Below are 19,354 nucleotides of genomic sequence, written 5' to 3'. Positions count from 1 at the left end.
CAAAGGAAAATCCCTGGAGGAGGCACAGCGCAAAGGCAGGGTAGTATGGGAACAGCAAGGCAGGATAGGACATGGATTTGGTTTTGCATCCGCCTCCTTTTGGGCCTGGTTTCCCTGAGCATTTGGTGCATTTCTTTTCCTTTTCTTTTTTAAAGCAGCCTCCCTCAACCTGGCGCCAGTCAGATGTTTTGGACTACAACTCCCATCAACCATCACGTTGGGAGGAAAGCTGTTCTGAAGGCAGCAGGGGAATCTCCAGAGCAAAAGCAGCAGGAAAGAGAGAACTTAAAAGACACCACTCCTTATACACACACACATTTGGGAATACGTCCCGTGAGTGGGGCTTAACTCCGAGCGGGCTTGTCTATAGGATACCGCACTGTTAAGCCCTTAAATGGCTTTTTCGGTTTTCCCTTCCCTACCGCACCTGACAAAGAAGGAAGGAAGGAAGGAAGGAAGGGGGGGAATTGACTGCAGCATCGCGGACCAACATCATCATCAGCACCACCATCGCGATCACACCACCAAGAGGGGAGACAGCAACAAAGAAACACGCAGCCTGCGCCCCCACACCCCGTCCCTCCTTTCTCGCCATCCTGCCCAACGCACACAAAGCCTGATCGGGTCTTTAAAACACACACACCCCAGCGAGATGGCCGCTTTGTCTGACGGCGAAGAAAAAGCATCTTGCCCTCCTTTCCTCCCTTCTTTGACATTGTGCGGGAGAATCCAGAGAACTGCGACGAAACGCAGCAGCTGGACCAGTTTCGAGAGGAGGGGCGCGCGGGGGATCGGCGGACGACTGTCATTGTGTCTGGGTGGGCAGGGGGGTGGGAAGGAGAGGTTTTTTTCTGGGAGGCGGAGGGAGGAGGGGAGCCTGCTAAGCGCCCCCCACCCCCACCCCGAGCCTGCCGCAGGGCTCTGCAAAAGGGACACACACCCAGCGAGCGGCAGACCTTGCCCGGCACCCTCTCGCCACCTCCCCTACCTTGGGCTCCGCTGCCATTGTTCCACCTCGAGGCAAGAGGGAGCAACGCAGCGCTCGCTCGCTCGCTCTCTCGCGAGTAAACAGATACCGCACTGGCAAGGTAGGTGGGAGGGAAAAGAAGGCGCCACCGGGAGCCGTCTCGCTCCGCCAAGGGGATGGCCAAGCCGTCCCGGGCGCCCTTGGAAACGGGGCTCTGGAGCTGTTATTGCTGCAGCCCGGCAGGAAAGAGAAGGAGGCGAGGAGGGAGCGCAGAAGCATTGCCAGGCACAGGCAACAGCAGCAGCAGCTTCTTCCCCGGCGACTTACCTCACTTGTCAAAGGCAGAGCGGCTCCTCCGGGCTTTCTGCTCCCTCGCCCTCTCAGCGCGGGGCTCCCGCTGACGCCCCTCCGCCGAGGAAAAGGCGCCCCAACCTCCCCTCTCCTCCTGGACTCGCGCCTCCCAGCTCCGGCTTCTCGGCTTCGGGAATAAGCGGGGAGGGAGGGGGGAGGGAGGGAGCCGCGCAGGGAGGCGTGGTCTTTCGCCCGGCGCAGGCAGGAGACCGGGGGAAAGGGCGGGCGGAGAAAGCCAGGAGCCCCCCCTCCCTCCAGCCGCCTCGCGCTGTGCGCACGCGCGCGCTCCCGGGTTTCTTGCCGGGCTTTGCCATGCGCGGCTGTGCTGCTTTGCGCCTGCGCGTTTGGAAGGGAGCCTGGGCCCGAGGAGCCTGTGAGTTTGAAGGGTGCTCGTGTGTGCGTCTTTCTTTGCCCTCCGGGAGTGGGAGGGGAGCCTGCGGCGGGGACGGGGCTCGCTTCTGCTTGCGGGGAAGAGGCTCCTAGGCCAGACCAGCCGCAGCCTCAACCTGTGCAGGCTTCCTCGGACGAAGGTCCCGGGGACTTCCGTGCATAGCAAGCGGGGCTGCACGGTCCCGAGCGTGCATTATCGATAAATGCATTTGGGGTTGCATAATAGATAAATGGGGGAGATTAATGTATTTGGTACTGCGGCCTTGATCCGGAAGAGCGCATGCCCTACGGAGCCGGTTCCCTTCGGGATGCCCGAAAAGCTCTTCCCCTACTAAGGCATCATCATACTTTGTTCACAAATCAGGGCCTCTGTTTTCAGTAGGATTTACTCCCGTGTAGGTGGATTTGGGATTTCACGCATAAGGGCATTAGCAGTAGGATCCTCTGCCCATTTAACCGCGCGGGAAGTGTTTCCAGCTAGCACACCTGAAGGCAATACAGGCTTATTATAGTAATAAGACAGACCCCATCTTAAATGAGTTACAAGCCCAGTCCTGGGCATGTTTACACTTGAGTTAAGCGGCACTTTTTAGTTTGCATGCTTGGCATTGCTACTTTATTTGAGAGTAAAGTGTCTGTCCTATGCACACTTTTCTTGGGAGTATGCCTGGTTGTATTTATTTCTGAGATGTAAACAATCAGGCAGAGCAACCTTCTTGGATTCAACAGGATCTTGCATATGAGCATGGGTGTTTACAACTATTTATTTGCACATCGTTTTTAATTTGCAAGGTGATGTGCTTTTTAAATTTACCCTACCCTTCTTCAAAGGAGCTCAGGGTGGCATTCATGTCCAACCTGTTTCCCTTCCCATTTTAGCCTCAACCCTGGGAAGTAGGTTACGGTAACAGATAGTGACTGGCCTGACACTTTAACAACTAATATACTCCACACTTTAAGCAAAGCCACATAGCACTTCCAAAGTACAGTGGTGCCCCGCAAGACGAATGCCTCAAGACGAAAAACCCGCTAGACGAAAGGGTTTTCCGTTTTTTGAGGCGCTTCGCAAGACGAATTTCCCTATGGGCTTGCTTTGCAAGAAGAAAGCCCATAGGGAAATCTCCAGGGACCTCTTAAATGCTGGCGGTGGGGAGCAAAGCCTTTTTTCCCCCCTCCGGCCTTCAGAAGAGGTCCAGGAAGGCCGGCGGGGGCCGAAAGGCTTTGCTCCCCACCGCCAGCATTTTAAAAGCGGTCCGGGATAGCAGGGAAGCGCTTCCCGCTTTCCCGGACGGCTTTTGAAGGCAGGCGGCGGGGGGGAGCAAGGACTTTCGCCCCTCACTGGCTTTCAGAAGAGGTCCTGGACCTCTTCTGAAGGCTGGCGGGGGGCGAAAGTCTTTGCTCCCCCCCCCCGCCTGCCTTCTCGGGGGCTTTAAAATTGCCCCGGGACAGCAGAGGACTTCCCCGCTGTCCCGGGGTTTTTTAAAATGCTGGTGGGCGGCAGCGCTGCCGCCCGCCAGCATTTTAAAAAACCCTGGGACAGCGGAGAAGTCCTCTGCTGTCCCGGGGTTTTTTAAAATGCTGGGGGTGGGAAGAAAAGCCCTTGTCCCCCCCCCCAGCCTTCAGAAGAGGTCGGGGGACAGACTGTCCCCGGACCTGGACTGAAGGCTGTTTCCTTAGGAACGCATTGATTGATTTTCAATGCATTCCTATGGGAAACCGTTCTTCGCAAGACGAAAAACTCGCAAGACGAAAAAACTTGCGGAACGAATTAATTTCGTCTTGCGAGGCACCACTGTAAAGGTCAGATTCGAACTCAGTCTCCAGGATTCAGCTCTTTCTGTTCTGGGTAATGATTAAGACTACGGCTTGAGGCCTCAGTTTGACTTACAGTTCTTTTGCAGCATACTTGTTTACCTACCTTGATCTTTATTCAGTACATATTAATGACTGTTGGAGACTTCCGTCTTGCTCATTTGTCTCCAGTATCTACTGTCAGAAACTTCTTGCTCTGTCCATGTGCGTCTTGTTTCAGTATTTTGGGACCAGTTTCTTAAATACAAAATCCCTGGTCAAATCTGATCTTTGAAATCATCACATTAATAGTGCTTGGGACTACACTGCAATGTGCTTTGGATCAATTAAAAGTGTGCTCCCAATTAACTGGGCATCAGATTAAAAAAAACTTTTTTGTTAAAAAAAATGCAAGTATTTTCAAATCCATAGGTAGCAGGTGCATGTTTATAGGTCTTTTCACTTTTCCTCTTCTCACACAGGGGGAAATGTCTTTAGAGATAGTACCTGCTGTGACATGAGCATGCGTAATCTAAAAACAAAGGGAGAATGCTCTTTCCCCTTCAAAACTGTATCAACAGCACATTTACAATTCACTAACATTTCTTTAATCAAATGATAACCCCTTAATTATAATTATAGGACAAGGGAGCCTGCATTAAGGACTTAAAATGAAGTTTGGATTTTGAGACTTAGACTTCATGTTTGTGCAACAATCACATCTTGCTACATTTCTGCTAACAATAAACTGGAGGCTGAGTGTGTTGCAACCTTATAATTAAAACTGGAGGCTGCTAAGTTAAGGTTCATTCTGTTTGTAGACTTGTCTCCCTCAGTCATTGGCCAAAATTGCAACCAGACCTTCAATAGATTAAAGAAGGTAAAGTTATTGATACTCTGGTCCTGATTCCATTTACAATGCAAGTTAGTGGATTGTAGATTGTTGTGCAAAAGAAACCGACAATGAGCATTGTGGAAGCTACAAAGGTAGTGTAACACATTGCAGTACATGTGGCCATTGTTTACATTTGATACCTTTTGGTCATGTTCGTACTCCAAAAATTGCTCTTTTCTGTGGTTTGAAATCAGGAGTGTACACAATTCACTAAATATAATTCTAGTCACTGCAGTAAAAATGCTACTTTAGAATCAGATTTCCTAAATAAACATGTCTAAAGTAGGGTTGACATATTTCAAACAGTGAAAATCTGAACAGAAAAGTTGTTCAGCTTTTTTTTAGCAAGATTGTTGATCTTTCTTTAGTTTTGCCCAAAGTTCTTGAGCTTTTTAGGTGAAATTGCAAAAAATAAAATAAAAAAATTGCTGGTTTTGAGCTTTTTTTTTTTTTTTTTGAAAACAGCACTGCTGCCATACGTTGGGATTCTCCCAATTTCTGCCTGGACACTGCTGCCGACTGCAGTATTCTGGATATGTCTGGGAAGATCCAAATGTATGGCAACCCTATCTAAACCAAGGCAGCACAGCCCAGTGCACGCGTATTTGGTGTGCAAGTATAGCTCAGTGGGACTCAATTCCAAGGAAACATCCATAGGAACACACTGCTCAGGACACCAAAGCTGAATCAGCCGGTCTGTGGAAATGGTACAGATCTGGGTAATTGCAAAATGGAAGGGATCCAACTTGTTCTAAAGATTTGTCATGTTGAAGAAAAAGGTCTGTTTCCTGAGAAGGGGACACCTGGAGTTCCAGGCAGGATAAAGTAAAACAAGGTATTTGAACAGCCATGGGGAAACTGTTACCTTATTCCATTTGCTATTCTCCCCCCCCCCCCCACCTCCCAACTCCAATGTTGTGGATCCTGGAACTCTTTATGAGAAAGTTGTTTGCGAGAGGGGAATAGTAACTGGCTACATGCCAAGTGAAACGGTGAGGTTGCGTTTTAAAAAGCCAGCTTGTGCACTATTATCTGCACTCATGTGAGGCATTTACATGAGAAGGAAGGTGCTTGAGTGTAGTCAAGGTTTTTCCATAAATGGGAATCCCCCCCAATTATAGATAAAGATCTACAATCTCTTGCAAGCTGCATTTTTCTGTGTTCTGTTGCATGTGTATCTGCACGATTCACCAAGAGGGCTTGAAAATGTTGCCTTTTTTCTGCTTCCAAACTGGCTTAGCCAATCATGATGGGGTGTTCTGGAGCCTGGGATGGAGCTGGGTTCTAGCTTTTTTCTAGGGTGTAGGTTCCTATTGAGCAGTTGGAGTTTATCAGCATGGATATATCTGTGTTTCCTGCTATGGTCATGCTTGCTGTGCGGTGCAGGCTATGCTCTGCATGCAAGGTTGTTGCTTAGGGTGGGCCTGGAGATGTGAAAGATGAGGCTATAGGCCTGCTGGGTTACCCTAACGCTGAGCAACAATATACTACCATATAGCAGGCATGGCCAAACTCGGCCCTCCTGATGTTTTGGGACTACAACTCCCATCATCCCTAGCTAACAGGACCAGTGGTCAGGGATGATGGGAATTGTAGTCCCAAAACATCAGCAGGGCCGAGTTTGGCCATGCCTGCCATACAGCTTCTTTGAAGCTTATACTCCTTCTCACAGAGCTTGAAAAGCACCTTGCTACTCAAGAGTAGTGAAGTGCTTTTTTGACCCTTAACTAAAAGTACGTCTGCACAATACTTCACATTTCTAAGTGCCACATCATATTTCTGGGAGCAAGACATCAAATAGGAACGTGCTTGGGCTGCTGAAACTTCCAGATTCTTAGGCAATTGCATGCTTCATTTTTTTATAAGCAGGTTACATTATTTTCTGGCTGGCCTCAGCAGTAGACCCAACAGATAAGAAAAGGTGTGTTTGTGCAGGTGTTTTTCAGGCCACCCTGTATTAGGTGTTCTACTGTTCTGCTAATTGGAATGCAACTTTCTGGAATTCTTCTAGATTTGCTTGTGTGGCAGGACAGGAGTTGAGTTTGGGTGGCACTTAATGTTTTGGTGCTCAAATACTTGTTTATGATGACTAAAATGACCTCTGTTCCTTATGACTATATGCTAGGAAGCTCCATCATTGAGATAGTAAGCCTGTGTCAGACTGCAGGTTACACAATTGAATGTTCTTCCACCCTAAAAATTACCTGCACATATATTTGCCCCAGTGTCTCAGACTCCTCTCTTGAGAGGGTTAGTTCGGGGCCAGAGTTCTGCCATGTATCCGCATCTGTGAAGACAATTGCAAAGAATTCATCCAGCTTCTCTGCAATCCCCCCTTCCTCCTTTAGCATACCCTTCTCATCCAAAGTCCAGCTGCCTCCTTAAGTGATGGTCTGCTGCTAATTTCAAATTTTGTTGTTGTGGTTCGCCATGTTTTTAGCAATGGGATCCTCAGATTCTTTTTTGCACCCCTTATTGTCTGCTTGTGTTTCCTTTGTCAAAGTTTGTGTTACTTTTTGTTCTCATTTGAAGGAGAACATTTTCTGAAGGAAGCCTCCTTCCAGTAATTTCCTTGAATTGCTTGTTAACTATGCAAGCATCCTCTTGCCTCTGCTGGTGCTTTCCTGATTTGTGACATGCATTCCAGTTGAGCTCTGTGTTTTTAAACAACTTCCAAGCATTTTGCAGATATTTGACCCTCTTTACTTTGCCTTTCAGCTTCATTTTTACCAATCCCCTAATATTTGGGAAGTTCCCTGTTTTGAAGTCAAATGCCTCCGTTGGAATTTCTTGGCAATTGTCCATTTACACATAAATTGAATTTGATAGCACTATGATCAGTGTTCCAAACTGATTCAACAATATCTACATCTTGCACCAGTTTGTTGGAACCACTTAAAGTTAAGTCCAGGGTTAACCCCTCTGCTTGGTTTTGTGACTAAACTGTTCTAGGGCACAGATTGTGTAGTGCAGAATCAGTTTAGTTATTAAGAAATTTTAATTCTTTGCACTACTGAAGAATTCATATACCAAATGTATGGGAAGGTAATTGAAGTCACCCATTACTACAGCACTTCCTCTTTGGGATGCCTTTTTTATTTCATTCTCTGTTATGGTCAGAAGGAAACTAAATTATTCTTTGGGTTTGGTGTCACCACCTATAGATATTCTGCGGAGGAATCTGGCCCTTTGAAGAGTTTCTGCTTGTTGAGTTCTATGTCCTCTTTGAAGTGCAGAGTGACACTGCCTTCATTATGTCCTTTTGTGGCCCTTCTATAGACTTTGTACCCAGAGATAATGACGCTCCACTGGTTTCCTCCATTTCACCAGGTTTTCTTTATTCCCACTGTATGTATGCTCTCTGAGACCAAGCGCTCTTGCTTCTCTTGTCTTGCCTTAGTCTTCTAGCATTGCTATACAAACACTTACTGTATATACAGCATTTCTTTCCAAGTGTCTTTGGCACTTGCATTTAACCTATGGTGGTTTGGTTTCTCTGAATAGCTATCATGGGCTCCAGCAATCTCAGTGCCTAGCTCTCCCCTCTTCCCATTTGAATTATAATAAACATGTCCCTCCCTCATCCCTGGGAGATGATTTGTTCTGAACTGGATGCTCCTCAGCTTCTGTTGGCTCCCCCCCCCAACAATCACTTTAAAAGCTGCTCTGCCATCTTTTTCATTTCAAGCATCAGCAATCTGGTTCCTTCCCAGTTCAAGTGGAGCCCTGTCCCTTTTGATCAGGCCCAGCTTGTCCCAAAATATTCTCAGCAACTAACGAATCCAAACTCCAAACAAATCCAAAACTGCCAGTACCACCATCTTATTCATGCACTGAGACTACACAGCTACACCTCTCTAGGTAGCCCTGCAAGTGGAGCTGGTAGCATTTTGTAGAAAGCTGCTTTGAAGGCCCCAGCTTTCAAACTCCTCCCTAGCAACCTATATTTTGCTTCCAGGAACACATAACTACATATCTTCACATCCTTGATACCTATACACACCCCAAGTGCTGATTCCTCCCTAGCACTAGATGGGCTGCTTTTTAGAGTTCAGCTGGAGAGGACATGATGTGGAAAAGCTGCTGGTGAAATTTAATGGTCAAGGGAATGGTTAAGGCCTTTCATTTTCCCTGCAAATATCCTTCTCCTAAATTTATCATACGTGAGAAACACATTATTGGGAATTTTGAGCATCCCTCTTAACACTTATAACTTTCCTTACCTAATTAATAGTTTTCTTCATTCTTTTATACCAGGCATGTCCAACTTTCAAGAGACTGAGATCTACTCCCAGTATAAAAAATACTGGCAGTGATCTACCAAAGTTGTTGAGCTTTTTGGGGAGATCCAAAGTTGTTGCGCTTCCAGAGGATTGATTACCTAGTAGGGTGATTATGATCTATGGAAATTACATCTCCAATAAATTTCTTCTACCAGGAATCTACCACGGACCCCCCGCGATCTACCAGTAGATCGCGATCTACCTGTTGGACATCCCTGTTTTATACTAATTATTCTCCATCCTTTTATACAACTTATTTTGAATTCAAACTGGATTTTGGTCCAAATAAAAAGACAGAGGGAAATGAGACGAAATAATAGCTTCTTGCTTCAAAGTATTCAGAGGGGCTTACTTGTTTTTAAAACAAAAGTGATGACCAGAGATCAAGCATGGAAATTGTGGCATAAATTGGGAAAGTGTGGGTTGTATTCAGCTGAGTTTTACTCATATGAGACCCCTTGATATTAATGGACTTAACTTAGTGATATCCATTAATACCAGTGAGTAGAATTTAGTTGAATACCACCCTGTTTGTGTGTGGTTGCCATTTACAGGAGCCACATCTGTAGTTTGTGGTGTGAATATTCTCCTGTCAGACACCACTTTTCACATTTAGCAGTTATTTTTGATCAGTGGGTTTGAAGAAAAGGAGTGAAATGTCAGCATCTGCCTCAAAACCGTTGTGTCGTGAATGATTGAGCTGCGAGAAGAATATAAATCACAAGCGAGGATACATTTTCCTTGCCTGTCTTGGGTATCTCACACTTGCCCCTATGTGCCACTTGGAGAAGACTCTGTAGAGGGGAGATGTTGTGGCAAGAATAACTGGGGGACAACTGGGTGAAAGAAAATGTCTTTCCCCCCCAAGCATATCATTGGAATGCAGATAATTGTGGTGCTTCAGAAGCTAAGAACGAACATTTTAATGCATTCGCTTCCTTTAGTGCTTAGTGCTCTAGCAGTGTGGTTGCTACTGCTACTCTGTGTGCCAAAAGTGCTTTCTCTTCTCCCATGTGGGTCACTTGAACCTGAAAAGTAGCAGAGAACCTTGCATTGTAGCAACTTTTGCTATGTTACATCTTTGTAACTAGGAAAATAATTATCCAAAGTGAAAATTCTATGTCCTACAAGTGCCTGAAGTAAAAGTTAAGAGTGACTAATGATACACCTTTTAACATGGGTAAAGCGAAGTGAAAGCACTGCAAGCTTAGTGGACTGTATTAATGAAAGCCCATATATGTCAAAGGAGATAACCTGAGGACAGACCATTTTGGGGATTTTTATGATTCCCGTTCTAGAAATATCACTGGCTGGCAGGGGTGCCAACTTGAATAGAATATTGGAGGAGGGGCAAGTAAGCCTCACCTTGCATAATTGATCACAGGACGCAGTACATGGATGCCATTTGAATAGCAATGCCCATCAACGGGGGGGGGGCAGCCCCCTCAATTTTTTTTTTGGGGGGGGGAGGCCCCATGGCCCCTAAAAGTTGGCTCTATACTGGCTGGTGACTGATTTTAAGATTACATTCCCATTGAATTTAAAGATTCCTTTCTGATTAAAACCAAATAAAAATTCTAAATAGTATACAAATAGAACATAAAAACTTAATTTTGATATACTTTTTTAAAATCCTGTCCCCCAAACTTGTTTAAAATGTTTGTGCTAGCTTCCCTTAAAACGTGGCAGCAAATAAATTAGTATATATTTTGATGCTTTTAGTATTTTAAAAATGAATTTATTGTGACTGTTAAATGGTTCCGTTGTATAGCTTACTGAGAGTTGTGGGCTTTTGCGCTCTCCATGCACAGATATTATTAAAATGCCAGTGGCTGTAAAAACTGACAGCTGTTAGGGTAGGAGGATGCTTGTACAGAGAGGATCTATGCCCTTGAAGAAGAAAGCTGCACTGCAGTGCTTTTTTATTATTTAAATACAGTACCATTGTGTTATATGTAACTGAGTTGCACTGACTCTGATCTGAGGAGGGAATGTTGCTGCGCTTTGTTAACTATACAATGCATGCTTTTGAGGGCTTTCGGGGACACTGCAACATAATATCCTCCTCTCGAATGTATCCCATGGAATTGATAGTGTGATTTATCTTTATCAAAATTGTAACCATCAATAGTAGTATATTATTAGTAATCTTTTGTTTCTTGTCCAGGTTTTTTAAAACCAGAATCCTGATGGCGCTTTGGAAAAAGTACCCAGAGCTTTTTCTAGCCCAAATAAACAGGGCAACAAATCAGCGAAATTTCAGGTATGTGTTCCAATACCGATAATGGCTTTTTACTCTGGAGTATATTTACAGGCACATGAATCAGATGAAGCAAACCTAGTGTTCATTTGTCAAACTCCTCCCTATTTTCAATATAAGCAAAATTAGAAGATTACATTGGGCATGGTTTAGTGTACAGGACTGTATTTCATGAATTTATCCTTTTGATAAGAATACTCCAGGTTTGTTCCAGTGGTTAAAATCATTTAAAATCCCACCTCAGTTGAAAATCTTTATACTTAACATATGCCACCTCCTGTCCTAATATGATTTGTTAACTTTGCCATTCCCATATAATTCTAGTCTGTGGTTCTATATTTACCTGAGCATAAGTCCCATTGAACTCTGGGGTTTTTTCTGAGTAGGTGTGTATAGCATTGTCCTTTAATAATCTAGTCGTGCCCTGAACAGATTTCCAGTTGGAGGTTATTTCTTTCTAGTCTTAACTCATAAATTCATTCAACAATGCCCCTTGACAAATCTCAATTTGTTTAGCTTAGCAAGTAGTTGATAATTTTGAGTCTAGTTCATTCTAGACATCTCTCCAATACCTTGAAGTTTTATAATAATGCAGTGGTTTTAAAGTGCAATTGAATGTGTGTGTGTTGGTTTTTTTTTTAAAAAATAATTGTTTTCTGCACTGCTCAAAGAAGAAAATGTCACTGTGTTAAAAGCTAGGAAACAGCAAGTAGTATTCACAGTGGTAGGATGCTATATGAAGTCTTTCACCGACTTAAATTTGCTGTAGTCTTACTGTTGTCTCAAGGTATGGTCTGAAGGCACATGAGGGCTTTGGGTCTGGCCAGTGCTTGGATGGGAGACCACTTAGGAACTGCATGCATATTGTATTGGGTTCTGTGGTGAAGGAAAAGTGTGATATAAATAACTCCACCCCTTCCAATCACTGTGGTAGTTGTGGCAGTGTCTCCTTATGTATTTCAGAGCTAGGAGAGGCAGTTTCTGAGCACCATGCAGGTCTTCCTAGGCAATAGAAGGAGAATTGCCACAGCTTGAGGTGCTGTGAGTTGCTTTCTTAGAGGCAGTGGCTGTCTACATAAGGAAATGTGGCTAAACCCTCCTTTGTGCCATTGTAGCTAATGAGATTCCTAATAACAGTATATAATGTGTTGCTGACTTTTTAATAACCACTAGCCCTATTTCTCTGCCTTGAAAATTACATGGCAGCTTAACGTCCTAGAAATATTCGTAGGATGGAGAGACACTGATGATATGATTCTGGGTCTCAGGCTTCTGTTAAAGGGCAGTTGTTGTTGTTTTTTAAATCACTTTTAATATATGTATTACTTTTCCTGACATTTTATTTAGACTCACAGAATTGTAGAGTTGGAAAGTATCTCCAAGGGTCATCTAGTCCAATCCTTTTCAGTGCAGGAATCTCAACACAGAGTCTCCCTTTCAATTTGAAACCATACCAGACCCTGCTTAGCTTTGCCAATGTGCTAGAAGTTTTATTGCTGCACCACCACAACCACCACCACCACAATTTATTATTTGTACCCTGCCTAACTGGCTGGGATTCCCTAGACACTCTGGGTGGCTTCCAACAAAGATTAAAAATATGTTAAAACTTCAGTCATTAAAAACTTCCCTAAACAGGGCTGCTTTTAGATGTCTTCAGATAGTTGTTTATCTCTTTGACATCTGATGGGAGGGCGTTCCATAGGGCAGACGCCACTACTGAGAAGGCCCTCTGTCAAACATTAACAATAAAACAATAATTTAAAAGTACCGTATCTTTCTGTCTATAAGACGGCCCCTATTTTGGGGGGCTCAGATTTAAGAAAATGGGGGGGGAGATGTATCCGTGTATAAGATGCCCCCTAATTTTTGACATTATTTTTTAGGAAGAAAACCTAGTCTTATACACGGAAAAATATGGTAGTAGGGAACAAAAATATGGACTGCAAACATTTTCCACTGTATGAGAATAAGTTCTTACATATGGCATATTTACCAACCATTCTGAATTTATTTATTTCTGATGTTTGTGAGAAATACATTCTTAGGAGAAAAGAGGTCAAATATCATTGTAGGCATTTATTTTAATTCCTTCTTCAATCCATTTTTAACTAGAGGAGTTATAACTTTGTGGTTTCATCTTATTGAAGCACAGGAAAACCATTCCCACAGGTTGGGATCTTTAAAGATTTTCTTGTGTGGTGAACCTGGAGTTGTGCCACTTCCTGCTACTGAATTGCAGGCCAAGGAGCTGGAGAGCAGAAACCTCCAGCAAAGCTAGAGATAGTGATGGGAAAAGGTGACGGCTCTTTATAGCAACTCAGAGAATAAAAAAGCACTGTAATAGCCTTTCCCCTGCAAAGTTTCTCCTTTAGAAGCAGTAGGCTGAAAAATAAAAGTCTTCCAATTACAAATATGAGCTATTCATTGTGTTTTTGTGACCCTGTGCAGTTACATATATGTAAGACAATGGAAATCAATGACACCTGTGAACACAGTCTTATTTTACCTGCAGAACTACCTGGGATAGATAAGAGTTAAATCTGTTTCTTCCCCTCCCTTGCCATATTCTTCTCCTGTTGTAGGCAGGTTCTATTCTTGGCATCTTCCCTTAAAAGGCTTTTATGTAGCAGAGCAAGGAAAGAGCCCTGCCTCAGACCTTCTTAAGCCATCGGTGTTTGAAGTCGTAGACATGGGGCTGCTTGGATTAAATGGTCTGACGCAATATTTCATTCTTTGTATGTTCACAAAAATGTTCCTAAGTTCAGATGGGTACAGGTATGTGCCCCCCCCGCCTCGGCATTTAATGTGCTACTCTTTGTGGGGAATATTTCTGCCAAATCCTTCATGTTCAAGAGGGAACAAAGACCCTTGACTTTTGTGGTTCATTGTATAATGAATGCTTTGTGGTATAAGAGAGTTCCCGAGAGAGAAACTGGCTGTTCATGAATTTCTCGAGTGGGCATTGTAAACAAAAAGTGGGAACAGCTTTGAGGCCCTAGTTTGGCACCGAGGTCGGGCAGGTTTCCCTTGCAGATCTCAATGTGTACAGGTGCACATTTCGTTAGATGCTGTGCATAGTACATTTCTGTCCCACAGGCCAGCACACTTTCTGGAACCGTCTTCAAATATGTTACTCTTCATTCATATGCATCAATTAATTGCTGTTGCTGTCGTGTCCGACTCTTCGTGACCCCATGGAACAGAGCACGCCAGGCACTACTGTCTTCCACTGCCTCCCGCAGTTTGGTCAAACTCATGCTGGTAGCTTCGAGAAAACTGTTCAACCATCTCGTCCTCTGTCGTCCCCTTCTCCTTGTGCCCTCCATCTTTCCCAACATCAGGGTCCTTTCCAGGGAGTCTTCTCTTCTCATGAGGTGGCCAAAGTATTGGAGCCTCAGCTTCACAATCTGTCTTTCAAGTGAGCACTCAGGGCTGATTTCCTTCAGAATAGATCGGTTTGATCTTCTTGCAGTCCATGGGACTCTCAAGAGTCTCCTCCAGCACCATAATTCAAAAGCATCAATTCTTCGGCGATCAGCCTTCTTTATGGTCTCACTTCCATACATCACTACTGGGAAAACCATAGTTTTAACTATACAGACCTTTGTTGGCAAGGTGATGTTTCTACTTTTTAAGATGCTGTCTAGGTTTGTCAAAAATCTGCGGCTCTAGTCTGTCTGGATTTATGTTGCCATTTTGCATTTCTGCCCTCTTCAGATATGCCAGACCTGGAAACATAGGCAACTATTGGTCCCTCTAGCTTAGATGGGCAGTACAGTGGTGCCTCGCAAGACGAAATTAATCCATTCCATGAGGCTCTTCTTATAGCGGTTTTTTCGTCTTGCGAAGCAAGCCCATTGACAGCTTAGCGGATTAGTGCTATTAGCGGTTTAGCGGTTTATCAGCGGATCAGCTGATAAGCGGCTTAGGGCTTAGGAAAAGGGGGGGGAAGGGGGAAAAACCCACAGGAACTCGCAAGACATTTCGTCTTGCGAAGCAAGCCCATAGGGAAATTTGTTTTGCGAAGTGCCTCCAAAACGGAAAACCCTTTCGTCTAGCGGGTTTTCCGTCTTGCGAGGCATTCGTCTTGCGGGGCACCACTGTAGTTGCCCAGGATTTCAGAGAGCGGGATTGCTCAACCCTCCTTGGAGAGATCAAGGAACTGAACGTGGGACCCCTTGTGTGCAAACCATGTGCTCCTTCGCTGAGCTATGTACAAGCTTTTAAAGATCAAATAGGTTTGTGCTGCTTTAATTCCTCTATCTGGCTTTCTATCACGGAGGCAGAAGGATGCAGCAGAAGTCAACAACTTCAGCCAGCCCTTGGGGCTCCACTTGGGCTAAGGTGGAGACTTATGGGTCCCATGGAATAGGCATGGTGCATGAATGTTGGTGCTTCAAAGCCATCGAGCATTCTCTAGTTGTGTCTCCTTTTGAATGAAGACAGTAATTCACTGATGGCAATAACTTTATTATTTCCCATGCACTGAAAGCTGAAGGGGGGGAAGGAAGTGGTTCTAAAGTTGCAGTTTTCAAATTTTGCTGCAGTGGTTTTCTCAGCTTGAGTCATATCTCAGATTGAGGATCTAGTCTGTAATTGTTTTTCATCTCAACCTAGAAGCAAGCAGATCTCAAGGAAGGGGTCATGTGTGAGGGTACCACATGCTCAGAGTTGCTAAAGAGGAAATGGGTGTTAAAAATAAACAAATGCCATAGTGGGTTCTCAAGGCCTGTTCTGTTTGAGTCAGCATTCTGGTGTCTTTCACAGTACAATTAAAAGTTATATAGAAACAATTACGTATACAAATACAATTTCTAATCCAACACCAATTGGGTTCCAAAGGGCAGGTGCCATAACACTAAAGGCCCAATTCAGACATCATACAGAATGGACCTCCTGATAAGAAGGCCACCCAGTTCTTTTAAAAAAAACTAACAATGACTATTTTTATATAAAGGGGTGTCCTAAATGAACTGCTTCTAAGAGATAAACAATTCATAAATTTATCAAAAGTGGTGGTGATATTGAGAACTGAGATACGGAAATATGTTTTCTGATCAACAAATCTGACATCTCATTTGGATGTGTTCCATTAATGTGTCTGGTTAATCCCAGTTGTTAATAAAAAAATAATTGCTTTTCCTTGCTGAGAAATTGCTCAGAAGTCACTTATGGATTCTCACCAACCAGACTCCCTTTCTCTAATCCTTTCCTCTTTATTAGAAGAGGCAAAAAAGAAGCCAAACTCCAGGAAAACCTGTCAGACTAGTATCTAATTAGCAGAAGTCTCTTGTGAGAAATTAACATTCTAGTAGAGAAGCCAGTTTCAAATCTTTATTAGGTCCCCTAAGTACCAGATACTGTAGTTTAAGAATCCCTTGCTTGCCCTCTGAACAGTGTTCGGTCATTTGGTGTATAAATTTTTTTGGCTAAAAAAAAAAAGTATTTCAGAAAATTGTTTGACTGACGGATCACCCAGCGTGTGTTTTATCTCACTGTAAAAATAAAGAAATAATTGTATGGCTTTACAAATACTGAATGAGTAAACATTACTTGTAATAGTAAGCCATGATGGTAACAGTTCAGGAATCCTTTTGAGTCTTCACAGTGTAGGCCTATCCATTTTACTTAGAAGTAAGCCTCATGGAGTTTAGTGGGACTTGCTTCCAATGAAATATATATAAGCTGGCAGCTCTGTATACAATTCTTTCACAGTTTAGGGGGAAGACAGAAAAACCCACAAGACCAGTTCCTTCCTTATCAGCATCTGGTTTCTGTGAGGAATCAACCTTCACATTGAAATGGGCTCACTCTCCCCCCATCCCAACCCTCTGTTTGTGAGATGGCTTCTTTCTGTTCACCCTAGAATACTTCCCAGAATCCTCTGCAATTCTTATCACATGCTAGCAATTCCTTAGTAGATAAGCTGGTGTGGAAAGCTACTTTCTGAAGGGCAAAAGTTTGAAAATATTTGCATTTCTTGGGTTGCTTTATAAAAATAAAAGCTGTCCTTTGACCCTCTCATGCTATCCACTGTTGATTTAAATGTATTAAACTGCCTTTGTGGTAGCGTATTTAGAGTTTTTGGCTTTAAACAGCATTTTGAGTGCGAGGGAGGTCATAGTAACGGCACATGTTTCTGAGCATGATAGTCCTTGATTGGGACTGCTACCGCTGGTCTGACTTGTTATTGCCTTCGAACTTATCTTTCGGCAGCATCAGCGGCGCATGCAGTGCAATACAGAAGATGACCCGTGTGCGAGTTGTAGATAACAGCGCCTTGGGAAACACTCCGTACCACCGGCCTCCGAAGTGCATCCATGTCTACAACAAGAACGGAGTGGGCAAAGTTGGTGACAAGATCCTTCTGGCTATCAAAGGGGAGAAGAAAAAGGCTTTAATCGTTGGCCACAAGATGCCGGGCCCTCGCATGACTCCCAGGTTTGATTCTAACAACGTGGTGCTCATTGAAGACAACGGGAACCCAGTAGGGACGAGAATCAAAACCCCAATTCCCTCTCTGCTGAGGAAGCGGCAAGAATTCTCGAAAGTGTTGGCCATTGCCCAGAACTTCGTGTGACAAATAAGGGAACATCCAGTTAAGTAGTACTGTCCCGTCCCAGCCGCTTTAAACCCTTCTGAACCTAAATAAAACAAGGGGAAGTTTCACATCGGCATATGGGTTGAAAACATGTCAAGATTTCTTTTTGAAAGCCATATTATTGCCCTTTTCAGTGACAGTTGCGACATGATATGATTAAAGCTCAAGATTGTTAATCCAGTAGCTTGCTTTGCGTGGCTGATGCCTTTGGGGAGGGCAGGGCGAGGCAGAAGGGTTAGGGAAGGCAGAAGATGTGATATGACCCAATTGTAGGAGCAAACTAGCAAATATCCTGTGCTAATCTCCCGATTTGTCCTGTCTGTGTTCTTTCTCTCTTTTTCTTTCTTTCTTAAACCAGAACATTTGTCAATACGTTTTATGTATTGATAAATATTGAGCTTGTCCAGGCTCTAACCAGCAAAAACAAAATACATAACTGACTGTATAACAAAACATTAAGCCAGTAGTTTTGTTCAAGAGCAACAGAAAGGAAAGAAGAAAAAAACAAAACACCCCACAAAGGGTGGTATCCAATGTCGTCTGTTGGTTGATGAAAGGAATCCATCAGTGGATTGGGGGAGGGATTTCCATGGCTTTCCCCTTCTTCAATCCTTGCCAAATAATTCCAGATTCTGTGAAATACTGAAAGCAGAATCAGTTACGAACAATTAATACATGCAAATGCTTCTGAGTGACAAAATGGGACTGTGTCAGTGACTTGGCAGGTGGCATTCCATTTTACTTTGTTTCATTGGATGAAATCCAGAGTAATTTCAAAACACATGAACCTCATGGATTTCAGCCAGTGTGGTGTAGTGGTTAAGAACAGTAGACTCGTAATCTGGTGAACCAGGTTTGCATCTCCACTCCTCCACATGCAGCTGCTGGGTGACCTTGGGCCAGTCACACTTCTCTGAAGTCTCTCAGCCCCACTCACCTCACAGAGTGTTTGTTGTGGGGGAGGAAGGGAAAGGAGAATGTTAGCCGCTTTGAGACTCCTTCGGGTAGTGATAAAGCGGGATAGCGAATCCAAACTCCTCCTCCTCTTCTACAAGTGTGTGTTTGCAGTTGTCCCCCACCCCCAGTGCCCCAGTGTTGCCTGGCGACAAGTCATTTGATATTTAGTACACCCAATGAACAAAAGTTTGCGGTGGATAACAACATTGAAAACGGAATACAGTGGTACCCCGCAAGACGAATGCCTCACAAGACGGAAAACCCGCTAGACGAAAGGGTTTTCCATTTTGGAGGCGCTTCGCAAAACGAATTTCCCTATGGGCTTGCTTCGCAAGACGAAAATGTATTGCGAGTTCCTGCAGTTTTTCCCCCCTTCCCCCTTTTTCTAAGCCGCTAAGCCGCTTATCAGCTGATCCGCTAAGCCGCTAATAGCGCTAATCCACTAAGCCGTCAATGGGCTTGCTTCGCAAGACGAAAAAACCGCTAGACGAAGAGACTCGCGGAACGGATTAATTTTGTCTTGCGAGGCACCACTGTAAATATTCTCTAGCAATGGTGAGATCGTGTTATGTCCCCGTGGCTCTTGCATATGTGAAAATTAAAATGTTTGAATGTGATAAAAATGCTACTAAAAAATAATACCCTGCCTTCAAGATGTGATGCCATTGTGTGAGAACCAAGGATGAACGATCTGCTTTTTATGTTGCTCCTATGGTGAACATTGAGGATTTCTCCCCTCTTTGTGCCATCTGGTGGTGACTTATGGGATACATATAAATCCACAGCTTGTATGTGTCTGTCAAGAGCAACACCCCTGTATTATATTGCATGTGACATGCTCCCCCCCCCCACTCAC

General features: G+C 44.1%; 2 protein-coding genes across 10 annotated transcripts in view; one reads left to right on the top strand and one right to left on the bottom strand.

Moving 5' to 3' along the window:
- TMEM63B (transmembrane protein 63B) overlaps positions 1–1,569 on the bottom strand; it is an 80,046-nt gene extending 78,477 nt beyond the window's left edge. For 2 of the 8 annotated variants that reach the window (XM_083732311.1, XM_083732315.1), the window contains exon 1: positions 1,295–1,492. The gene's annotated coding sequence lies outside the window, so the exon portion shown is untranslated. Of the gene's footprint in view, positions 1–988; positions 1,101–1,294 lie in introns of those variants that run through there. The other 6 variants (XM_083732313.1, XM_083732309.1, XM_083732316.1 and 3 more) reach the window with 6 other exon arrangements.
- MRPL14 (mitochondrial ribosomal protein L14) lies at positions 975–17,721 on the top strand. Of its 2 annotated transcripts, none has more exons than XM_083732867.1 (3): positions 975–1,088; positions 10,845–10,940; positions 17,157–17,721. In XM_083732867.1, the coding sequence occupies exons 2-3, from the start codon at positions 10,867–10,869 to the stop codon at positions 17,518–17,520; spliced, it is 438 nt and encodes a 145-aa protein (XP_083588993.1). In that variant the 5' UTR covers positions 975–1,088; positions 10,845–10,866; the 3' UTR covers positions 17,521–17,721. The 2 variants fall into 2 exon arrangements, with proteins under 2 accessions (XP_083588993.1, XP_083588992.1); XM_083732866.1 differs by lacking the exon at positions 975–1,088 and adding an exon at positions 1,595–1,691.
- The last annotated feature ends 1,633 nt before the right edge of the window (positions 17,722–19,354 follow it).

This window comes from Podarcis gaigeae (assembly GCF_964106915.1).
Source record: "Podarcis gaigeae genome assembly, chromosome: 3".
Taxonomy (NCBI): domain Eukaryota; kingdom Metazoa; phylum Chordata; class Lepidosauria; order Squamata; family Lacertidae; genus Podarcis; species Podarcis gaigeae.
Note: the sequence above shows the minus strand (reverse complement) of the source record. Positions and strands in the feature narration are given on the sequence as shown.

Coding starts and splice junctions, on each gene's coding strand:
- MRPL14 (XM_083732867.1), top strand. CDS start 10,867: ATGGCGCTTTGGAAAAAGTACCCAGAGCTTTTTCTAGCCCAAATAAAC. Junction 10,941..17,156: donor ACAAATCAGCGAAATTTCAG/GTATGTGTTCCA, acceptor ATCTTTCGGCAG/CATCAGCGGCGCATGCAGTG.